Source organism: Leopardus geoffroyi, chromosome A1, assembly GCF_018350155.1.
Source record: "Leopardus geoffroyi isolate Oge1 chromosome A1, O.geoffroyi_Oge1_pat1.0, whole genome shotgun sequence".
NCBI classification, from domain to species: domain Eukaryota; kingdom Metazoa; phylum Chordata; class Mammalia; order Carnivora; family Felidae; genus Leopardus; species Leopardus geoffroyi.
Window position 1 is genome coordinate 86,166,623 of NC_059326.1, and position 18,102 is coordinate 86,184,724.

General features: G+C 37.5%; 1 protein-coding gene across 5 annotated transcripts in view; it reads right to left on the reverse strand.

Annotated features, from left to right (window-relative positions):
* Positions 1-18,102, reverse strand: part of LOC123600842 (butyrophilin subfamily 2 member A1-like) — a 135,432-nt gene that overhangs the window by 23,019 nt on the left and 94,311 nt on the right. For all 5 annotated transcript variants that reach the window (XM_045483282.1, XM_045483302.1, XM_045483290.1 and 2 more), the window contains exon 9: positions 14,361-14,381. In XM_045483282.1, coding sequence (XP_045339238.1) covers positions 14,361-14,381 — 21 coding nt within the window. The remainder of the gene's footprint in view (positions 1-14,360; positions 14,382-18,102) is intronic.

Here is an 18,102-nt window from a genome sequence, read left to right on the forward strand (position 1 = left end):
CAAAGAATCCAATAAAAAGAGAGAACTACAGGCCAATATCCCTAATGAACATGAATGCAAAAATTCTCAAGGGAACACCAGCAAACTGAACCAAACAGTACATTCATACAGTCATTATCCAAGCCCAAGTGGGATTTATTCCTGAGCTGCAAGGGTGGTGCGATATTCCCAAATCAGTCAATGTGTTACATCACCTCAAAAAAAGAATGAAGAAAAACTATATGATTCTGTCAATAGCTGCAGATAAAGCATTTAACAAAGTACAGCATCAATTCTTTTTTTTTTTTTTTTTTTACATTTACCTAATTGATAGAGAGCGCAAGCATAAGCAAGGGGGATATAGAGAGAGAGGGCAAGAGAGATAATCTTAAACAACTCCATCCTCAGCACTGAGTCTGATGTGGGTCTTGATCTTAGGACCCTGGGATCATAAAACATCCTGAAACCAAAATTCAGACTGTCAGGTGACTGAGCCACTCAGGCAACCCAGGTGTCAATTCTTGATTTAAAAAGTACTACTACTAATAAATAATAATAATTAAAAGTCTTCCACAAAATAGGGATAGAATATACATCAACAAAATAATAACCATATGTGAAAGACCAACACTTAATATCATCCTCAATGGGGAACCGCTGAAAGATTTGTCAGGAAAAAACAAACAAACAGACAGACAGACAAACAAACATAGATATCCACTCTCACCCCTGTTACTTGACATCATACAGGAAATCTGAGCCTCAGCAAACAGACAATACAAAGAAATAAAAAGCATCCACATGGATAGAGAAGAAGTCAAACTTCTACTACTTGCAAATGACATGTTATAGAAAATCCAAAAGATTTCACAAAAGGATTTCTAGAAATGATACAGAAATCTAGTACAGTCACAGGATACACAATCAATGTGCAGAATTCTATTTAGATTCCTCATACACCAACAATGAACCAGCAGAAAAAGAAAGTAAGGGATCAGTCTTATTTGTAGTTACACCAGAAACCATTAGATAACTAGGAATTAACCTAACCAAAGAGGTGCATGATCTCTACTCTGAAAAGTATAAGCATATTGTGCTTTGTGCTTTACACATACCAGTTTTCTCTTTGACCTACCTACCTGTCCCTTTCAATATAACTAGCCTCATCCTCATTGTTGCTTTTCAGCAAATCCACAACCCCATGAATAAGTCCAATCTCACCATTGTATGTGTTCAGAGCATCATGAATCCTCTTCCATAACACTCTTAGAATATTTGTTTTTCCTTTATTATTTGAATGTGGAATTTACATCTGTTGTAAGACAGCAACTTCAATAATGAAAGAGAATCTTTTCTCCTCAGTGTTTCTCAAGCACTGAGCATACAATAGATGGTTAATTATTATATGCACAAAAGCTGACTGTCCTCACTGAATGAGGCAGATATAAGACCTGAGTCCCGGCCCTCAGCACCACCAGGTGATGCATCTTGTTCTTCTCCATTTAGGCCTACATCATTCCTTGTCTTACAAATACTTATGTTCACTTTTAAAAAAGTAGCAGAAATATATTTTAGTTGCTTTGAAAACATGTCTGGGCCATAAATGGAATGTCTGAATTTTGTTGTTTTATTAAAATGAAAAAAAAGTTCAAGTGTGGAATGTTGAAAACTAAATATCAACTTACCGTTCTCTTCTTCTATTTTCCATACATAAAGAAAGAAACAAACAAAAAAGTATGTTAGAAAGTGTTTTCCTATCCCTATTCATGGAAAATCTGTCCCAGAACTTGGTCCACGTTTGAAAACAGACACCCAGAAACTTGACGATCCAGTATATTTCTCTGACATAGAAAGAGATATGTATTTACTGAATAATAATAATAATGATTAATAGCAATACTAAAATAACACAAAATTAAAAAAATATATTATTTGACTTGTAAATGCATTTATATAGATACAAGAGAGGATATTAAAAAAAAAAGTCTCTTTTGGATGAGGTCTGAAATTTGAGAAAATAGGTGCTAAGGACCTAAAAATTGCATCCATCCTTTCCAAGATAAGAGGGTAGTGTTAAAGTGGCCTTACGGACCGCATTTTAGCACGAGATCATTTCTAGTATTGGGAAGCTGATAAGCAGAAAATGAAGAATAAAAAAAAAGTAAAAAACAAAAAAGAAAAAAAAATAAGTGAGAACGGAGGATTTCCTCAGAATGACGGTATGTTTTACTTACCTTGCATTAAGAAGGTGGAGTCTTTAGCATACTCAGCTCAAGTAATGAATCCTTAATGCGAACCAAATAAACTCAAGACATCTGTTTTGGAGTTTTGACAATAAGTAGGTGGTTTCCTGACACACATCTTAAAATGTTCCAAACCACAGGCTGTTTAGTCATACAGTCATGGAAGCCTACCAACTGTATCTTAAATTAATCTGAAATTATTAAATTATTGCTGATTTGTCCTCCAGAATAAACTCTCCATGGCAGCATACTTAAGATGAAATGCAATTCCAATGGATTTTACCCTCAAACACATCATAACACTCTCTTTCTCTCTCTCTCTCTCTCTTTTTATTATTTCAAAGAGTTAACAAATGTCTTCCCTAGCCCTGTTTTGATAAGTTTCTTTATTTTTTATAATTAATGTTTATTTATTTTTGAGAGAAAGAGACAGAGAGAGAGAGAGAGAGAGAGCAAAGGAGCAGAGTGAGAGGGAGACAGAATCTGAAGCAGGCTACAGGGTCCAACCTGTCAGTACAGAGCTTGAATCAGGGCTCCCACTCACAAACCCTGTGATCAGGACCTGAGCCGATGTTAGACGCCCAAGGGATTTGAGCCACCCAGGTGCCCCAGGAAGTGTCTTAAGTAAGCAATAGTATAGTATGTTTCCTGGAAAGTACCTCACTCATTGAAATAAGTGCAATTTCACAATAGATATTTATTAAACATTTGACCAAATATGACTATACTACACATCGTTCTATGTGCCTTTAAAACTGGTTGGTAGAATAACTTGGAAATCATTAAGTTCATGCAAGGTACAAACCTCATTAAATGCCACCATTATCCTTGCAAATAAACTATGCCATATTATTTTTCTGATGCATATTGTGAATACTTAACTGTCCAGGCCATGCAATGTCCCTTGCCACTTCTGCCTCAGGTCTGCTACTGCCTCTCACTTCCCATGAAGCTTGTGGATCCTCCAAGAAAGATAACTGAGTATAGGAGTGTGGGTTGGTGGAGCGAAGGAGAAAAATTGGTCTCACATGAGGGTCATCTGTGTGCTTAAATGCTCAAATACTGACTCTTTCATTTAGGGAGGATTTTGCTGTATTCATCAAGTTGCTACCTCCCAACTCCCACCCCATTTATATCCACACATGGGGTATGAAATCCACACTCCACATGGTTGTCCTGAGGTCACATAGATCCTAACTGGAAGTCTCCTGGGCAAGCCCATTTCTGGCAGCTCCAGTAAAAGATTCTTCACCTTGCCTCACCTGACCCAGAATTGTATGTCCAAAGACATGAGTTTCAGACCACTATGAGATGAAGCCAATATAAGAGATTAATTTTCACCTATGTGATTCTGTAATTTAGGTGTTATGTGATCTTTAAGCCATCGAACAGGATAGCAATGGAAATATTGTTCACTTTTCCTACATAATCTAGAAAACCAAGGAGGAAAACAAACAGAAAACGACAAAAAATATGAATAAAAATCATTTCTTCCACTCAACAGATATTTGTGGACTGGCCGCTCTTAGCTCTTCATGGATCAGGCTCCCTCAGTAAAGGAGGACACAGAACTCTGACCTGTCACATGCACAAAGCACCATGCTAAGCAATAATGAGAGACTGCATGGCTGTGGGATTCCATAGAGTACTCAGATCCCTCTCTGTGGTCGTGATCGTTCACCAAGTTCCCACAGGGAAAGCACAGTTAATTGTGACATGAGCACAGAAACAAAGTATTTCAGGAATAGAGAAAAACAAGTGCAAAGGCACAGAGATAAAATCACTAAGAAACATGTCCCTAGGGCACCTGGGCAGCTCAGTCACTTGAGCATCTGACTCTTGACTTCAGCTCAGGACATGATCTCATGGTCCCTGAGTTAGAGTCCCCATAGCTCTGCACTGACAGCACAGAGCCTGCTTGAGATCCTTCCTATCCCTCTTTCTCTGCCCCTCCCCTGCTCTCTCAATCTTTCTCTCAAAATAAATAAAATTAATATTAAAAAATTATTTTTTTAAGTAACAAAGTCGAGTTTCTCTTAAATAAAAAGGCCAAGTGTTACAAAAAAAAAAAAATCAAAACAAACAAAACAACCTGGATACAGAATATCAAAACATATGAAGATCTTATTTAACAATTTTACATATTAACACGGAAAAATGTAAATCTTTTTTAAAGAGCAAAAACCTGATTGTTATATATTTGGTTGTTGTCTTATCATATATAGTACAAATTAGCATCAATAAATATTTAATTATAAAGAAGTTAGGAATTAGCAGAAACCAAGTTGACAATCAAAATTCAGGTATGGTTATGCATTTTGGAAGTCATAGTAGAACAAATCATAAAGGAATATCTGAATACTTTCTTCGGCCCTTAAAAACAAATATGTAATAAACAGATAAAATATTTCAACAAAAATGCCACAGTGTGACTGTATTTAAATGAAAATTGGTTACACAACCTATGATTTATAACATTACCAGAAACAAATTAGTTTCAACTGATAACTAACTAATGTTATACAGGGAGACCAATTGAAAGAATTGATAGTTTATGGTATAGAAATCGTTTGCTAAATTTTAGTTGATCGAGTATATTTTTCTATGATGTTTGCCTCTAAAATATATACAAATACTACTCACCTTTCTGTTCAATTAAGAGGCCTGTGTAAAAACAAAATATATAATATTCAACAAAGTATATATAGAAGAATTTCTAAAGAAATAGACTTTACTAAAATCTTTCAACCTCTGACTTGGTACAATATTAAGCAATATGTAAAAATAAGAGCCGGAGAAGAGGAAAAAGAAGCAGGACTTGTGTCCATCATCTCAAACAGACTTTTTCTAAGGGACTCTGGAGTATCATGAAATATGCTCATAATTCCATTGTCTACAGTTTCCTTTCTACAAGAACTAAGTCGGTCTATGTCCCTCCATCTGTTGATTGTGTGGAGCTCATGATAGGATATTCCCTAAGAAAAGTTCATCCAGATTACACATGGGATCTGTACTTCAAGAGAGTGGGACAGGATGAGCGAGCCTTTGAGAGAGGAATATATCCAGAGTCAGGAATAACCTGTTACAGTGAATCAGTCTTCATCACTCATGCCAAGAAGAATTCCTTGCATTGAAAGACATGAATTTTCCCCGACTCTTCAGAGAGAGCATTTTTCTCTCTCTTCAGAGAGCATACACTGATGATAATACAGACACCCATTCATACCTTGGAAACTCGTCTGCAGCACATGAGGAAAGATTTAAAATGTGAGGGGGTCAGAGGAGGCTAGAAAGAATCCTCAAAACATGAGGATGTTTTGAAAATGCAGAAGAGAAAAAAAGATTCTACGCTTGCAGTTGACACAAGCTTGCTTTTCTCGGTTTCAGTGACATGGATTGGCAAGTTAAATGTACGCTGGAAACTAGCCAACAAAAAATGAGAATAGGTAACATTAGTAGAGATTTGGATGGTGGACCAGGCTGTGCTCTGCATTGAAATGTAGCACCATGTGCCTGTTCAGGATTTCTGGTGGGTTACTGCAGACCTTCCTTTTCTATTTTGCCCAGGTATTAACCAGCTTCTCCTCTCTGTAGAATCAAAGCAATACTTGCAAACTCCTTGGTATTATACACCCAATGATCCAACAGAGCTCATGGAAACTTAACCTAATGAAGACAAAGATAAGGAAATGCACAACCCCAAATTCGTAATCAGTATTTATTTCCTTCTATCTTTTCCAAATGTTTTTCTCCTAAATATTCTTTTCAACAAATCTTATCTTTTGATATCGAGATCAATTCAATAAACACAAGGAAGTAATTAATGACTTACCATGTTCTTCCTGGAGTTTACCTTTAAGAAGGAAACACAAGTAAGTTAGAGAGTGAAACTAAAAATTCTGACATTTCATTGTGGTTCAGCACATGACAGATGGAATTTGGAAACTATGTATTTTGTGTGTGTGATCCAAGTGCTATGCAGCTGGATAATAAATAAATACAACGTTGACCCAGTAGAGATTCTTGACAGAGTTTGAGAACCTGTACCATGATTCTGATAAATATAAGGAGGTAATAAATGACTTACTATATTTTTCCTGGAGTTTACCTTTAAGAAGAAAAAACACAAATAAGTTACAGAGTCAAACTAAAACTTCTACAGGTTAAAATATTTTCATGGGACTGTGGGCCATATATATGTTTATTTATTTTTTTTTTTTGAAAAATCTAATCATAGATTTTCTACATTTTTAAATTGGGCTGTTTGAGGTTTTGATATTGAATTGAATGATTTGATTGTATTTTTTAGATGTTAGTCCCTTAACACATTTATGATTGCAATTTTCTATTCCCTGTCACTAGGTTTTCATTCTTTTAATGGTGTTCTTTGCTTGGGGAAAAGAAAAAAGCCTTTATTTTGAGATAGTCCGAATAATTTGTTACTGTTTTTGCTATCCTTGTCTGAGGAACCGGTTTCAATTAAATATTGCTCAGGAGGTTGCCAAAGAACTTACTTCTTAGGTTTTATTTAAAGGTTTTATGCTTCATATCTTAGATTTATGTTTTCACCCATTATGAGTTTACCCTAGCATATGGTGGGAAAGTGGTCAAATATCAATATTTTGTAAATATCTGTGTCCAGTGTTCTAAACATCATTTAATGAAGGGGCATTTTTCCCATTGCATTTTCTTGCTCCCTTTGTCATGGATTTATTGACCGTACAAATATGGAACTCTTTTTGCAGTTTCATTTCTCTTGTATCGATCCATCTGTCTACTTTAGTCCCAGTAAAAGTACCATTTCCTTGCCATAGCTTTATGTTCTACTATGACAGATTATACTATTACCCTATTTATACTATACAAGAATATTATACTATGAAATATTATGCTACAAATCCAAGAAGCTGATAACAAGCTTTTCCTTCCTTGTCAAGGTCAACTGCTTCAGAGCTGAGGTGGTTGCATAGTAGGAGGACCCTAGGTTTTTCTCCTTCCTCAAACACACTAGAAAACTGTCAAATCATTCTGAGTACCCAAGAACTAATCTTGAGTACTGATAGAACAAGCTCATCCTTGAGGGAGGAAAGAGGACACATCAAGGATAGTAGGAAATGCAGAGGTGTGGTTTGGGGCCACATGTTTCCTAGGTGCTATGGAGGGGAGACAATCTTGGCTGCAGAGAAACACCAAAAGTTCTAGGAGTACACAGTGGAATGAATGAGATGGACGCTTCTTAAAAGCCATTGGCTGGGACAAGCTGAGGGGTTGATTTCCTTGAGGCTTTTTGATGAACAGGGCTTAAAGTCTGGAGGTTTAAAGGTCAGCGTGCCTGGCTGGGATAGAGGCCAGCAGGCACTGCAATGCTCCTGGCTGAAAGTCAGGCAAACATCTTAGACACAGACAGCATGAAGATGAGGATCTGAAACACACCAACACTGGAGGCACAAAGGGGGACCTTCAATGCTCCTCTGAGAGTGCTTCTCAAAAGATGCAATAACCCCTCAACTGGAGACAAAGAAGTTGGTTGGTGACACTACACTCCCCCATACTTTCAGAAAAGACAGAGAAGGATGTTTAGGAAGTACACAGTGCTGAGACTGGCTGCCTCTCCTGCTTACAGCAAGTCCACAGCCCTGTGTTCAATGACTATTCCCCTTCTCTGTCAAGTGTGTCTCAGTCCCAGCCAGGCAGTCTTCTTCCTCAGATGATGAGCAGAAATGCTGTCAACCACGTCTCCCAAACTCTTTGTTCTGCAAGGCTTCAGTTCTAGTGGAAACCACATGAGTCTCATTGAATTGTACACCAGAGCACACCTACATAAAATTTGCCACACTCTCACCAAGGTTCAAGCACTTGACCTCTTCTTCATAACGCAACTACTCTAAGGAGCAGGAAATGAAACAGGCTTTCCTAACACCAATAAGAAGACAGAAAGATGTATAGACAATGCCAGGACTGAGGAACCCTCCGAAATGAAAGAATATAAGATAAAAGCCAGAGGTTTATGTAAAACCAAGAAAAGTACTATACCAGATGGAGAATTTAAAGCAGCCATCATAAGATTCCTGCTCTGCTTGAAAAAATAAAAGAAGTCTTCAGGGAAGCCTGAAACTAGACTTAGGAAACTCAGTGTATCTATGAAACTTAAATTTGTATCATCAGAGTTGCAGAAGAAGAGACATAAAAGGGAACATAAGGGTAGTTTGCATAAATAATAGGCTAACACTTCCCAAATCTGGGGAGTGAAACAGCCATCCGAATCCAGGAGACACAGAAAACTCCCACAGAAATCCACCAAAGCAGACCTAAACCCAAAATATTGTAGTTAAATGTGGAAAATATTCTGACGAAGAACAAACATCCAATTAGCAAGAAAGAAAAGAATTGCCTACATTACAAGGGAAGAACCACAAGGTTGGCTGCAGATCTCTCAACAGAAACTTGGTAAGCCATGATATATTCAATGTCCTGAAGGGGAAAATCATCACCTAGTATACTCTATGCAACATGGTTATCATATAGAACAGAAGCAGATAAAGACTTTCCAAGAGAAACAAAAACTAAAGGAGCTAAACCTTTATGTCCACTACACCAGCCCTGTGTGCAATATTAAAGGGGACTGTTTAAGTGGGAAGGAAGAAAAAAAGTGACAAACAAAAAGGATAAGAGAAAACATCCAGGTGAGACAACAAAACAAGTATTAAAATGACACTAAATACATGTATATACCTGTATATAGATTTATTCTGAATGTAAGTGTAGGATGTGCTCCAATCAAAAGACATATAGTATCAGTAAAGAACAAAAAACAAAAACAATAGAGAAAAAAAAAACAAACAAGACCTTTCTACATGCTGTCTATAAGAGACTCATTTAAGACCTCACAATGCCTGCAGATTGAATGGGAAGGGATAGAGGGAAAAATACTTATCACGCCAATGCCTGTGGAAAGAAAGCCAGAGTAGCAATACTTATCTCAGGCAGAGTAGACTTTAAACCAAAGACAGTAACAAGAAATGACAAAGGATACCATATCAAAGTGAAGTGGTCTATCCAACAAGTAGATCTCACAGTTGTAAATATTTATGCCACCAACATGAATTCTACAATGTGATGAGTAGAAAAAACAAAAATGCAGCCCAGAATCCTTTATTCAACAAGGCTGTCATTCAGAATAGGAGAGATAAAGGTTTTCCCAAACAAACAAAACCTGAAAGAATTCATCACACTAAACCAGCCCTACAAGAGATTCTAAGGGGGACGCTGTGAGTGAAATGTTGTAAGCACCACACGGTACCAGAGACATCACTGCAAGCATGAAACCTACAGACATCACAATGACTCCAAACCTGTATCTTTAACGCTGAATAATAACACTTAATGTAAATGGAATGAATGCTCCAGTCAAAAGTCATAGGGTATCAGAATGGATAAAAAACAAGACTCATCTATTTGCTGTCTATAAGAGACTCATTTCAGACCTGGGAACACTTTCAGATTGAAAGCGGGTGATGGAGAACTATTTATCATACCACTGGAAGTCAAAAGAAAGCTGGAGTAGCCATAATTATATCAGACAAACTAGACTTTAAATTAAAGGCTGTAACAACAAATGAAGAAGGTCATTATATAATTATTACAGAGTCTATCCATCAGGAAGAGCTAACAATCATAAATGTCTATGCGCCGAATACAGGACCCCCCAAATATATAAAACAATTAATCACAAACATAAGCAACTTTAATGATAAGAATGTGGTAACTGCAGGGTCTTTAATACCCCACATACAACAATGAATAGATCATCTCTACCAGGATCAATAAAGAAACAAGGGCCCTGAATGATACATTGGGTCAGATGGACTTGACAGATATATTTAGAACTCTGCATCCCAAAGCAACAGAATATACTTTCTTCTCCAGTGCACATGGAACATTTTCCAAGATAGATCACATACCGGGACACAAAACAGCCCTTAATGAGTATAAAAGAATTGAGAACATACCATGCACACTTTCAGACCACAATGCTATGAAACTTGAAATCGACTACAGGAAAAAGCCTGGAAAACCTCTAAAATCATGGTGGTTAAAGAACACCCTACTAAAGAATGAATGTGTCAACCAGGCAATTAAAGAAGGAATTAAAAATGTATGGAAACAAATTAAAATGAAAATACAACAATCCAACAGTTTTTGGGATACAGCAAAGGCAGTCCTGATAGGAAAACACATGGCAATCCAGGCCTTTCCCAAGAAACAAGAAAAATCCCAAATACAAAATCTAACAGCAGACCTAAAGGAAATAGAAGCAGAACAGCAAAGACACCCAAACCCAGAAGAAGAAGAGAAAGAAAAATCAGAGCAGAAATAAGCTATATAGAATCAAAAAAAAAAAAAAAAAACTGTAGTAGATCAATGAAACCAAGAGTTTATTTTCTGAAAAATGAACAATTGATAAACCTCTAGCCACACATCTCAAAAAGAAAAGGGAGAAGACCCAAATAGATAAAATAATTAATTAAAATTGAACTATTGTAACCAATCCCTCAGAAATACAAGCAATTATCAGGGAATACTACAAAAAACTATATGCCAACAAACTGGACAAGCTGGAAGAAACAGACAAATTCCTACGCACCCACACAGTTCCAAAACTCAAGCAGGACGAACTAGAAAACTTGAAAAGACCCATAACCAGCGAATAAATTGAATCAGTTATCTAAAATCTCCCAACAAATAAGAGTCCAGGGCCAGAAGTCTTCCCTGGGGAATTCTACAAGACATTTAAAGTAGAGATAATACCTATCCTTCTCAAGATTTTCAAAAATATAGAAAGAGAAGGAAAACTTCCAGACTCATTCTATGAAGCCAGCATTACTTTGATCCCCAAAACAGACTGAGACCCAGCAATAAAAGAGAACTAGAGGCCAAAATTTCTATTGAATATGCATGCAAAAATTCTCAACAAGATACTAGCAAACCAAATTCAACAGCACATAAAAAATATTATTCACCATGATCAAGTGGGATTCATTCCTGGACTGCAGGGCTGGCTCAACATTCTCAAATCAATCAATGTGATACATCACGTTAATAAATGAAAAGAAAAGAACCATATGATCCTGTCAATCAATGCAGAAAAAGCATTTGACAAAATTCAGCATCCTTTCTTAATAAAAACCCTCGAGAAAGTCGGATAGAAGGAACATACTTAAACATGATAAAAGGCATTTACGAAAAACCCAGAGCTAATAACATCCTCAATGGGGGAAAACTGAGAGCTTCCTCCCTGAGATCAGGAGCACGTCAGGGATATCTACTCTCACCGCTGTTGTTTAATATGGTGTTGGAAGTTCTAGCATCAGCAATCAGACAACAAAAGGAATCAAAGTCATAAAAAAAGGCAAAGATGAAGTCAAGCTTTCACTTTTTGCAGATGACATGGAAAACCTAATAGACTCCACCAAAAGCCTGCTAGAACTGATACATTAATTCAGCAAAGTCGCGGGATAAAAAAATCAATGTACAGAAATAAGTTGTATTATTATACATTAAAAATGAAGTAACGGAAAGACAAAGAATGAAACTTATCCCATTCAAAATTACAAGAATCGTAAAATACCTAGGAATAAACCTCACCAAAAAATGTGAAAGATCTGTATGCTGCAAAGTGTAGAAAGCTCTTGAAGGAAATTGAAGAATATACAAAGAAATGGAAAAACATTCCGTGTTCATGGTTTGGAAGAATAAATATTGTTAAAATGTTGATACTACCCAAATCAATCCACACATTCAATGCAATCCCAATGAAAATTACACCAACATTGTTCTCCAAGCTAGAACAAGGAATCCTAAAAATTGTAGGGAACCACAAGAGACCTGGAATAACCTAAGTAATATTTAAGAAGCAGACCAAAGTGGGAGGCATCACAATCCCAGACTTTAGCCTCTAATGCAAAGCTGTAATCATCAAGACAGCATGGTATTGGCACAATAACAGACACATACACCAATGGGATAGATTAGAGACTCCAGAATTGGACCCACAAAAGTATGGCCAACGAATCTTTGACAAAGCAGGAAGGAATATCCAATTAAAGAAAGGCAGTCTCTTTAACAAATGGTGTTGGGAAAACTGGACAGCAACATACAGAAGGATGAAACTGAACACTTTCTTACACTATTCACAATAATAAATTGAAAATGGATGAAGGACCTGAATGTGCAACAGGAAACCATCAAACCCCTAGAGGAGAAAGCAGGAAAAAACTTCTCCGACCTCAGCCTCAACAATTTCTTACTTGACACATCTCCAAAGGCAAGGGAATGAAACGCAAAAATGACTATTGGGACCTCAGGAAGACGAATACCTTCTGCACTGCAAAGGAGACAATCAGCAAAACTAAAAGGCAACCAACGGAACGGGAAAAGATATTTCCAAATGACATATCGGACAAAGGGCTAGTATCCAATATCTATAAAGAACTCACCATACTCCACACCCGAAAAACAAATAATCCAGTGAAGAAATGGGAAGAAGACATTAATAGACACTTCTCTAAAAAAGACATCCAGATGGCCAACAGGCACATGAAAAGATGCTCAATGTCACTCCTCATCAGGGAAATACAAATCAAAACCACAAAGGGCAACCTATGGAGTGGGAAAAAGATATTTGCAAATGACTTATAGGATAAAGGGCTAGTATCTAAAATCTATAAAAAAACTCACCAAATTCCCCACCTGAGCAGCAAATAATCCAGTGAGGAAATAGGCAGAAGACATGATTAGACACTTTTCTAAAGAAGACATCTAGGTGGCCATCAGACACATGAAAAGATGCTCAAAGTCAGTAATCATCATTTAAATACAAATCAAAACTACAGTGAGATATCACCTCATGCCTGCCAGAGTGGCCTAAATGAACAAATCAGGAGACTATAGATGCTGGAGAGGATGTGGAGAAACGGGAACCCTCTTGCACTGTTGGTGGAAATGCAAACTGGTACAACCGCTCTGGAAAACAATGTGGAGATTCCTCAAAACATTAAAAATAGATCTACCCTATACCCAGCAATAGCATTCCTAGGAATTTATCCAAGGGACACAGGGGTGCTGATGCATAGGGGCACTTCTACCCCCATGTTTATAGCATCACTTTCAACAATAGCCAAATTATGGAAAGAGACTAAATGTCCATCAACTGATGAATGGGTAAAGAAGTTGTGGTTTATATATACAATGGAATACTACGTGGCAATGAGAAAGAATGAAATATGGCCTTTCGTAGCATCGTGGATGGAACTGGAGAGTGTTTTGCTAAGTGAAATAAGTCATACAGAGAAAGACAGATACCATATGTTTTCACTCTTATGTGGTTCCTGAGAAACTTAACAGAAGACTATGGGGGGGGGGGAGGGGAAGGGGAAAAAAGTTAGAAAGGGAGGAAGGCAAGCCATAAGAGGCTGTTAAAAACTGAGGATAAACTGAGGGTTGATGGGGGTAGGAGGGCGGTGAAAGTGGGTGATGGGCATTGAGGAGGGTACTTGTTGGGATGAACACTGGGTGTTGTATGGGAACCAATTTGATAATAAATTTCATATTAAAGAAATACCACTTGCCTCATCTTCATTGCTGCTTTTCAGCAAATCCACAATCCCATGAATAAGTCCACTCTATTTTATGTGTTCATAGCATCATGAATCCTTTTCTATAACATATTCCATATTTGTTTTACCTTTATTATTTGAATGTGGAATTTGCATGTGTCGTAAGGTAGCAAGTTCCATAGCAAAAGAGAGTCTTTTTTCCTCAGTGTTTCTTAAGAACTGAGTATGAAATAGGTAGCTAATTACTATATGCAGAAAAGATGACTGCCCTCACTGAATGGGGCAGATTTAACACCTGAGTCCCAGGCCTGAACTCACCACATGATGCATCGCATTCTTCTCCATTTAGGCCTACATCATTCCTTGTCTTATGAATACTTAGGTTACGTTTTAAAAAATAGCAGAAGGATATATTACCTGCTTCTAAACGCCTTTGGGTCATAAATGCAATGTCTGTATTTTGTCGTTTTATTAAAATGAAAGAACATCAAGGGTGGAATGTTGAAAACTAAACAGGGCGTACCGTTCTCTTCTTCTAGTTTTGTTATATAAAGACACAAACAAAACAAAAGTATGTTAGAAAGTGTCCTCCTATCACTATCAATGGAAAATCTGTCCTGGAACTTGGTTCTCATTTGAAAACTGAGACCCAGAAAGCTGACGATCCAGTATATTTCTCTGATATAGAAAGAGCAATCTATTTACTGAATATTAATAATAATAATAAATAACACAATCTAAAAAGCTATCTTGCTTTTATATGTGTTTATATAGACATAAAACAGAATATTACAAAAGGTCTCTTTTGGGTGAGGTCCAAAAATTAGGGAAAATAGGTGCAAATACCCACAAATTTTACCCATTATTTCCAAGATAAGAAGGTAGTCTGAAACTGTCCTTGAGTACCTTATTTTAGCACAAGATCATTTATAATATCTGGAAACTGATAAGTAGAAAAGGAAAAGGAAAAAAAAATACTGAGAACGGAGGATTTTCTCAGAATGACAGTATGTTTTACCGACCTTGCATTGAGAAGGTGGTATCTTTACCATACTCAGCTCAAGTAATGAATCCTTAATGTGAACAACCAAAAAAATTCAATACATATGTTTTGGAGTTTCAGCAATAGGTAGGTGGTTTCCTGATACACACCTTACAATGTCCTAACCATAGGCTGTTTAGTCATCAGTTGTGGAAACCTCCCAAGTGTATCTTAAATTAATCTGAACTTATGCTGATTTGTCCTCCAGAATAAACTCTACATGGTAGCAGACATAGGGTGAAATGGAATGCCTCATGGATTTTACCCTCAAACACAAAACAGTAACTTTTTTTTGGTATTTCAAGGAGTCAGCAAATGATTTCCCTAGGCCTGTTTTGAGAAGTTACATTATTAAAAAAAATGTTTATTTATTTTGGAGAGAGAGAGGCAGAGGAGAGAGTGCAAGCGAGGAAAGGGCAGAGTGAGAGGGACACAGAATCTGAAGCAGGCTACAGGCTCCAACCTGTCAGCACAGAGCCTGAATCAGGGCTCCCACTCACAAGCCCTGTGATCAGGACCTGAGTCGATGTCAGATGCCCAAGGGACTTGAGCCACCCAGGCGCCCCGAGAAGTGTCTTAAGTAAGCAATAATATAGTATGTTTCCTGGACAGTACCTCATTCATTGAAAAAAGTACAATTTCACAATAGATATTTATCAACATTTGACCAAATCTGACTATACTACACACAGTTCTATGTGCCTTTACAACTGGTTTGTAGAATAACTTGGAAATCATTAAGTTCATGCAAGGTACAAACCTCATCAAATCTCACCATTATCCTTTAAAATAAACTTTGCAGAATTATTTTTCCCGTGTATATTTTGAATACTAAACTCTCCAGGCTATGAAATGTCCCTTGCCACTTCTGCCTCAAGTCTGCTACTGCCTCTTATTTCCCATGAAGCTTGTGGTTCCCCCATGAAAGAAAACTGAGTATAGAACAGAATGTGGGTTAATGGAAGTGAAGGAGAAAAACTAGTCTCACATTAGGGTCATCTGTGTGCTTAGATGCTCACATACTGACTCTTTTTTAAGGGGGGGGGGGTTTGCTATGTTTGTCAAGGTCCTCCCTCCCAACTCCCACCCCATTTGTATCCTTGCATGGGATAAGAAATCCACCCTCCACATGGTTGTCTTGATGACACGTAGAGCCTAACTGGAAGTCTCCTGGGCAAGCCCATTACTGGCAGCTCCAGGACAGGATTCTTCACTTTGCTTCACCTGGTCCAGAGGTGTATGTCCAAAGACATGAGGTTCAGAAAAATATGAGAAGAAGTCAACGTGAGAGATTAATTTTCACCTAAGTCATTCTGTACAAGTTAGGTATTATGTGATCTTTAAGCCATCGAACAGGATAGCAATAGAACTCTTGTTCTCTTTTCTTATATACTATAGATAAACAAGGAGGAAAACAAACAGAAAATGACAAAAAAATATGAATAAAAATCATTTCTTCCACTCAACAGATATTTGTGGACTGGCCGCCCTGAGCTCTGCACGGATCAGGCTCCCTCAGTAAAGGAGGACACAGAACTCTGACCTGTCACATGCACAAAGCACCATGTAAAGCAGTAATGAGAGATCTCATGGCTGTGGGATTCCATAAAGTACTCAGATCCCTCTCTGTGGTCGTGATCGTTCACCAAGTTCCCACAGGGAAAGCAGAGTTAATTGTGACATGAGCACAGAAACAAAGTATTTCAGGAATAGAGAAAAACAAGTACAAAGACACAGAGATAAAATCACTAAGAAGCATGCGCCTAGGGCACCTGGGCAGCTCAGTCACTTGAGCATCTGACTCTGGACTTCAGCTCAGGACATGATCTCACGGTCTGTGAGTTAGAGTTCCCATAGCTCTGCACTCACAGCACAGAGCCTGCTTGAGATCCGTTCTATCCCTCTTTCTCTGCCCCTCCCCTTCTCTCTTATGATTTCTCTCAAATGAAATTAAATGAATATTAAAAAATTGGGGCGCCTGGGTGGCTCAGTCGGTTAAGCGTCCGACTTCAGCTCAGGTCACGATCTCGTGGTCCATGAGTTCGAGCCCCGCATCGGGCTCTGTGCTGACCGCTCAGAGCCCGGAGCCTGTTTCAGATTCTGTGTCTCCCTCTCTCTCTGACCCTCCCCCGTTCATGCTCGGTCTCTCTCTGTCTCTAAAATAAATAAACGTTAAAAAAAATTTAAAAAAACAAAACAAAACGAACCCTCTCTTAAGTAACAAGGTCAAAAGGTAAAAAAAATAAAATAAAAAAATAAAAACCAAAACATAAAATATGGATACAGAATATCAAAGCTTGTGCAAATCATATTTAACAGTTTGACATATAATGCAGAAAAATGTAAAGACTTTCAACGAACCAAAACTAGACTGTGATATTTTGGTTGGCATCTTACCATAGAATGTACAAGTTATCATTAATAACTATTTAATAACAAAGAAGTCAAGAATTAGCAGACACCCAGGAGAAGTTCAAAATTGAGATATGGACATGCATTATAGAAGTCATAGTAGAAAACATCATAAAGGAATATCTGAATACTTTCCTGGGACCTTAAAAACAAATATTTAAACACAGGTGAAATCTTTCAACAAAGATGCCACAGTGTGACTTTGTTTAAATGACAATTGGTTTCACAGCCTATAATTTATAGTGTTACCAAATACAACATAGTTTCAACTGATAGCTAATCTTCTAGAAGTAGGCGAGTTGAACAAAATGTTTATGATATGGAAATCGTTTGCTAAATTTTAGTTGGTCGAGTATATTTTTCTATGATGCTTGCCTCTAAATAGAAACAAAAACTACTCTCCTTTCTGTTCAAATAAGAGTTCTGTGTAAAACCAAAATAAATAATAATGCATTCAATAAAGCATGTATGGAAGAATTTCTAAAGAAACAGATTTTACTCAAGTCTTTCTTGCCTGACTTGGTATGATATTTAGCAATAGGTGAAAATAAGAGCTAGAGAAGAGGGAAAAAGAAGCAGGTCTTGTGTGTAAGAAATAAATCAGTCCATGCCCCTCCACCTGTTGATTGGGTGGAGCTCATGACAGGATATTCCCCCAAAAAAGTTCATCGAGATTACACATGGGATCTGTGCTTCAAGAGACTGGGACAGGATCCATGAGCCTTTGGGTGCGGAATATATCCAGAGTCAGGAGTAACCTGAAACAGTGAATCAGTCTTCATCGCTCATGCCAAGAAGAATTCTTTGCATA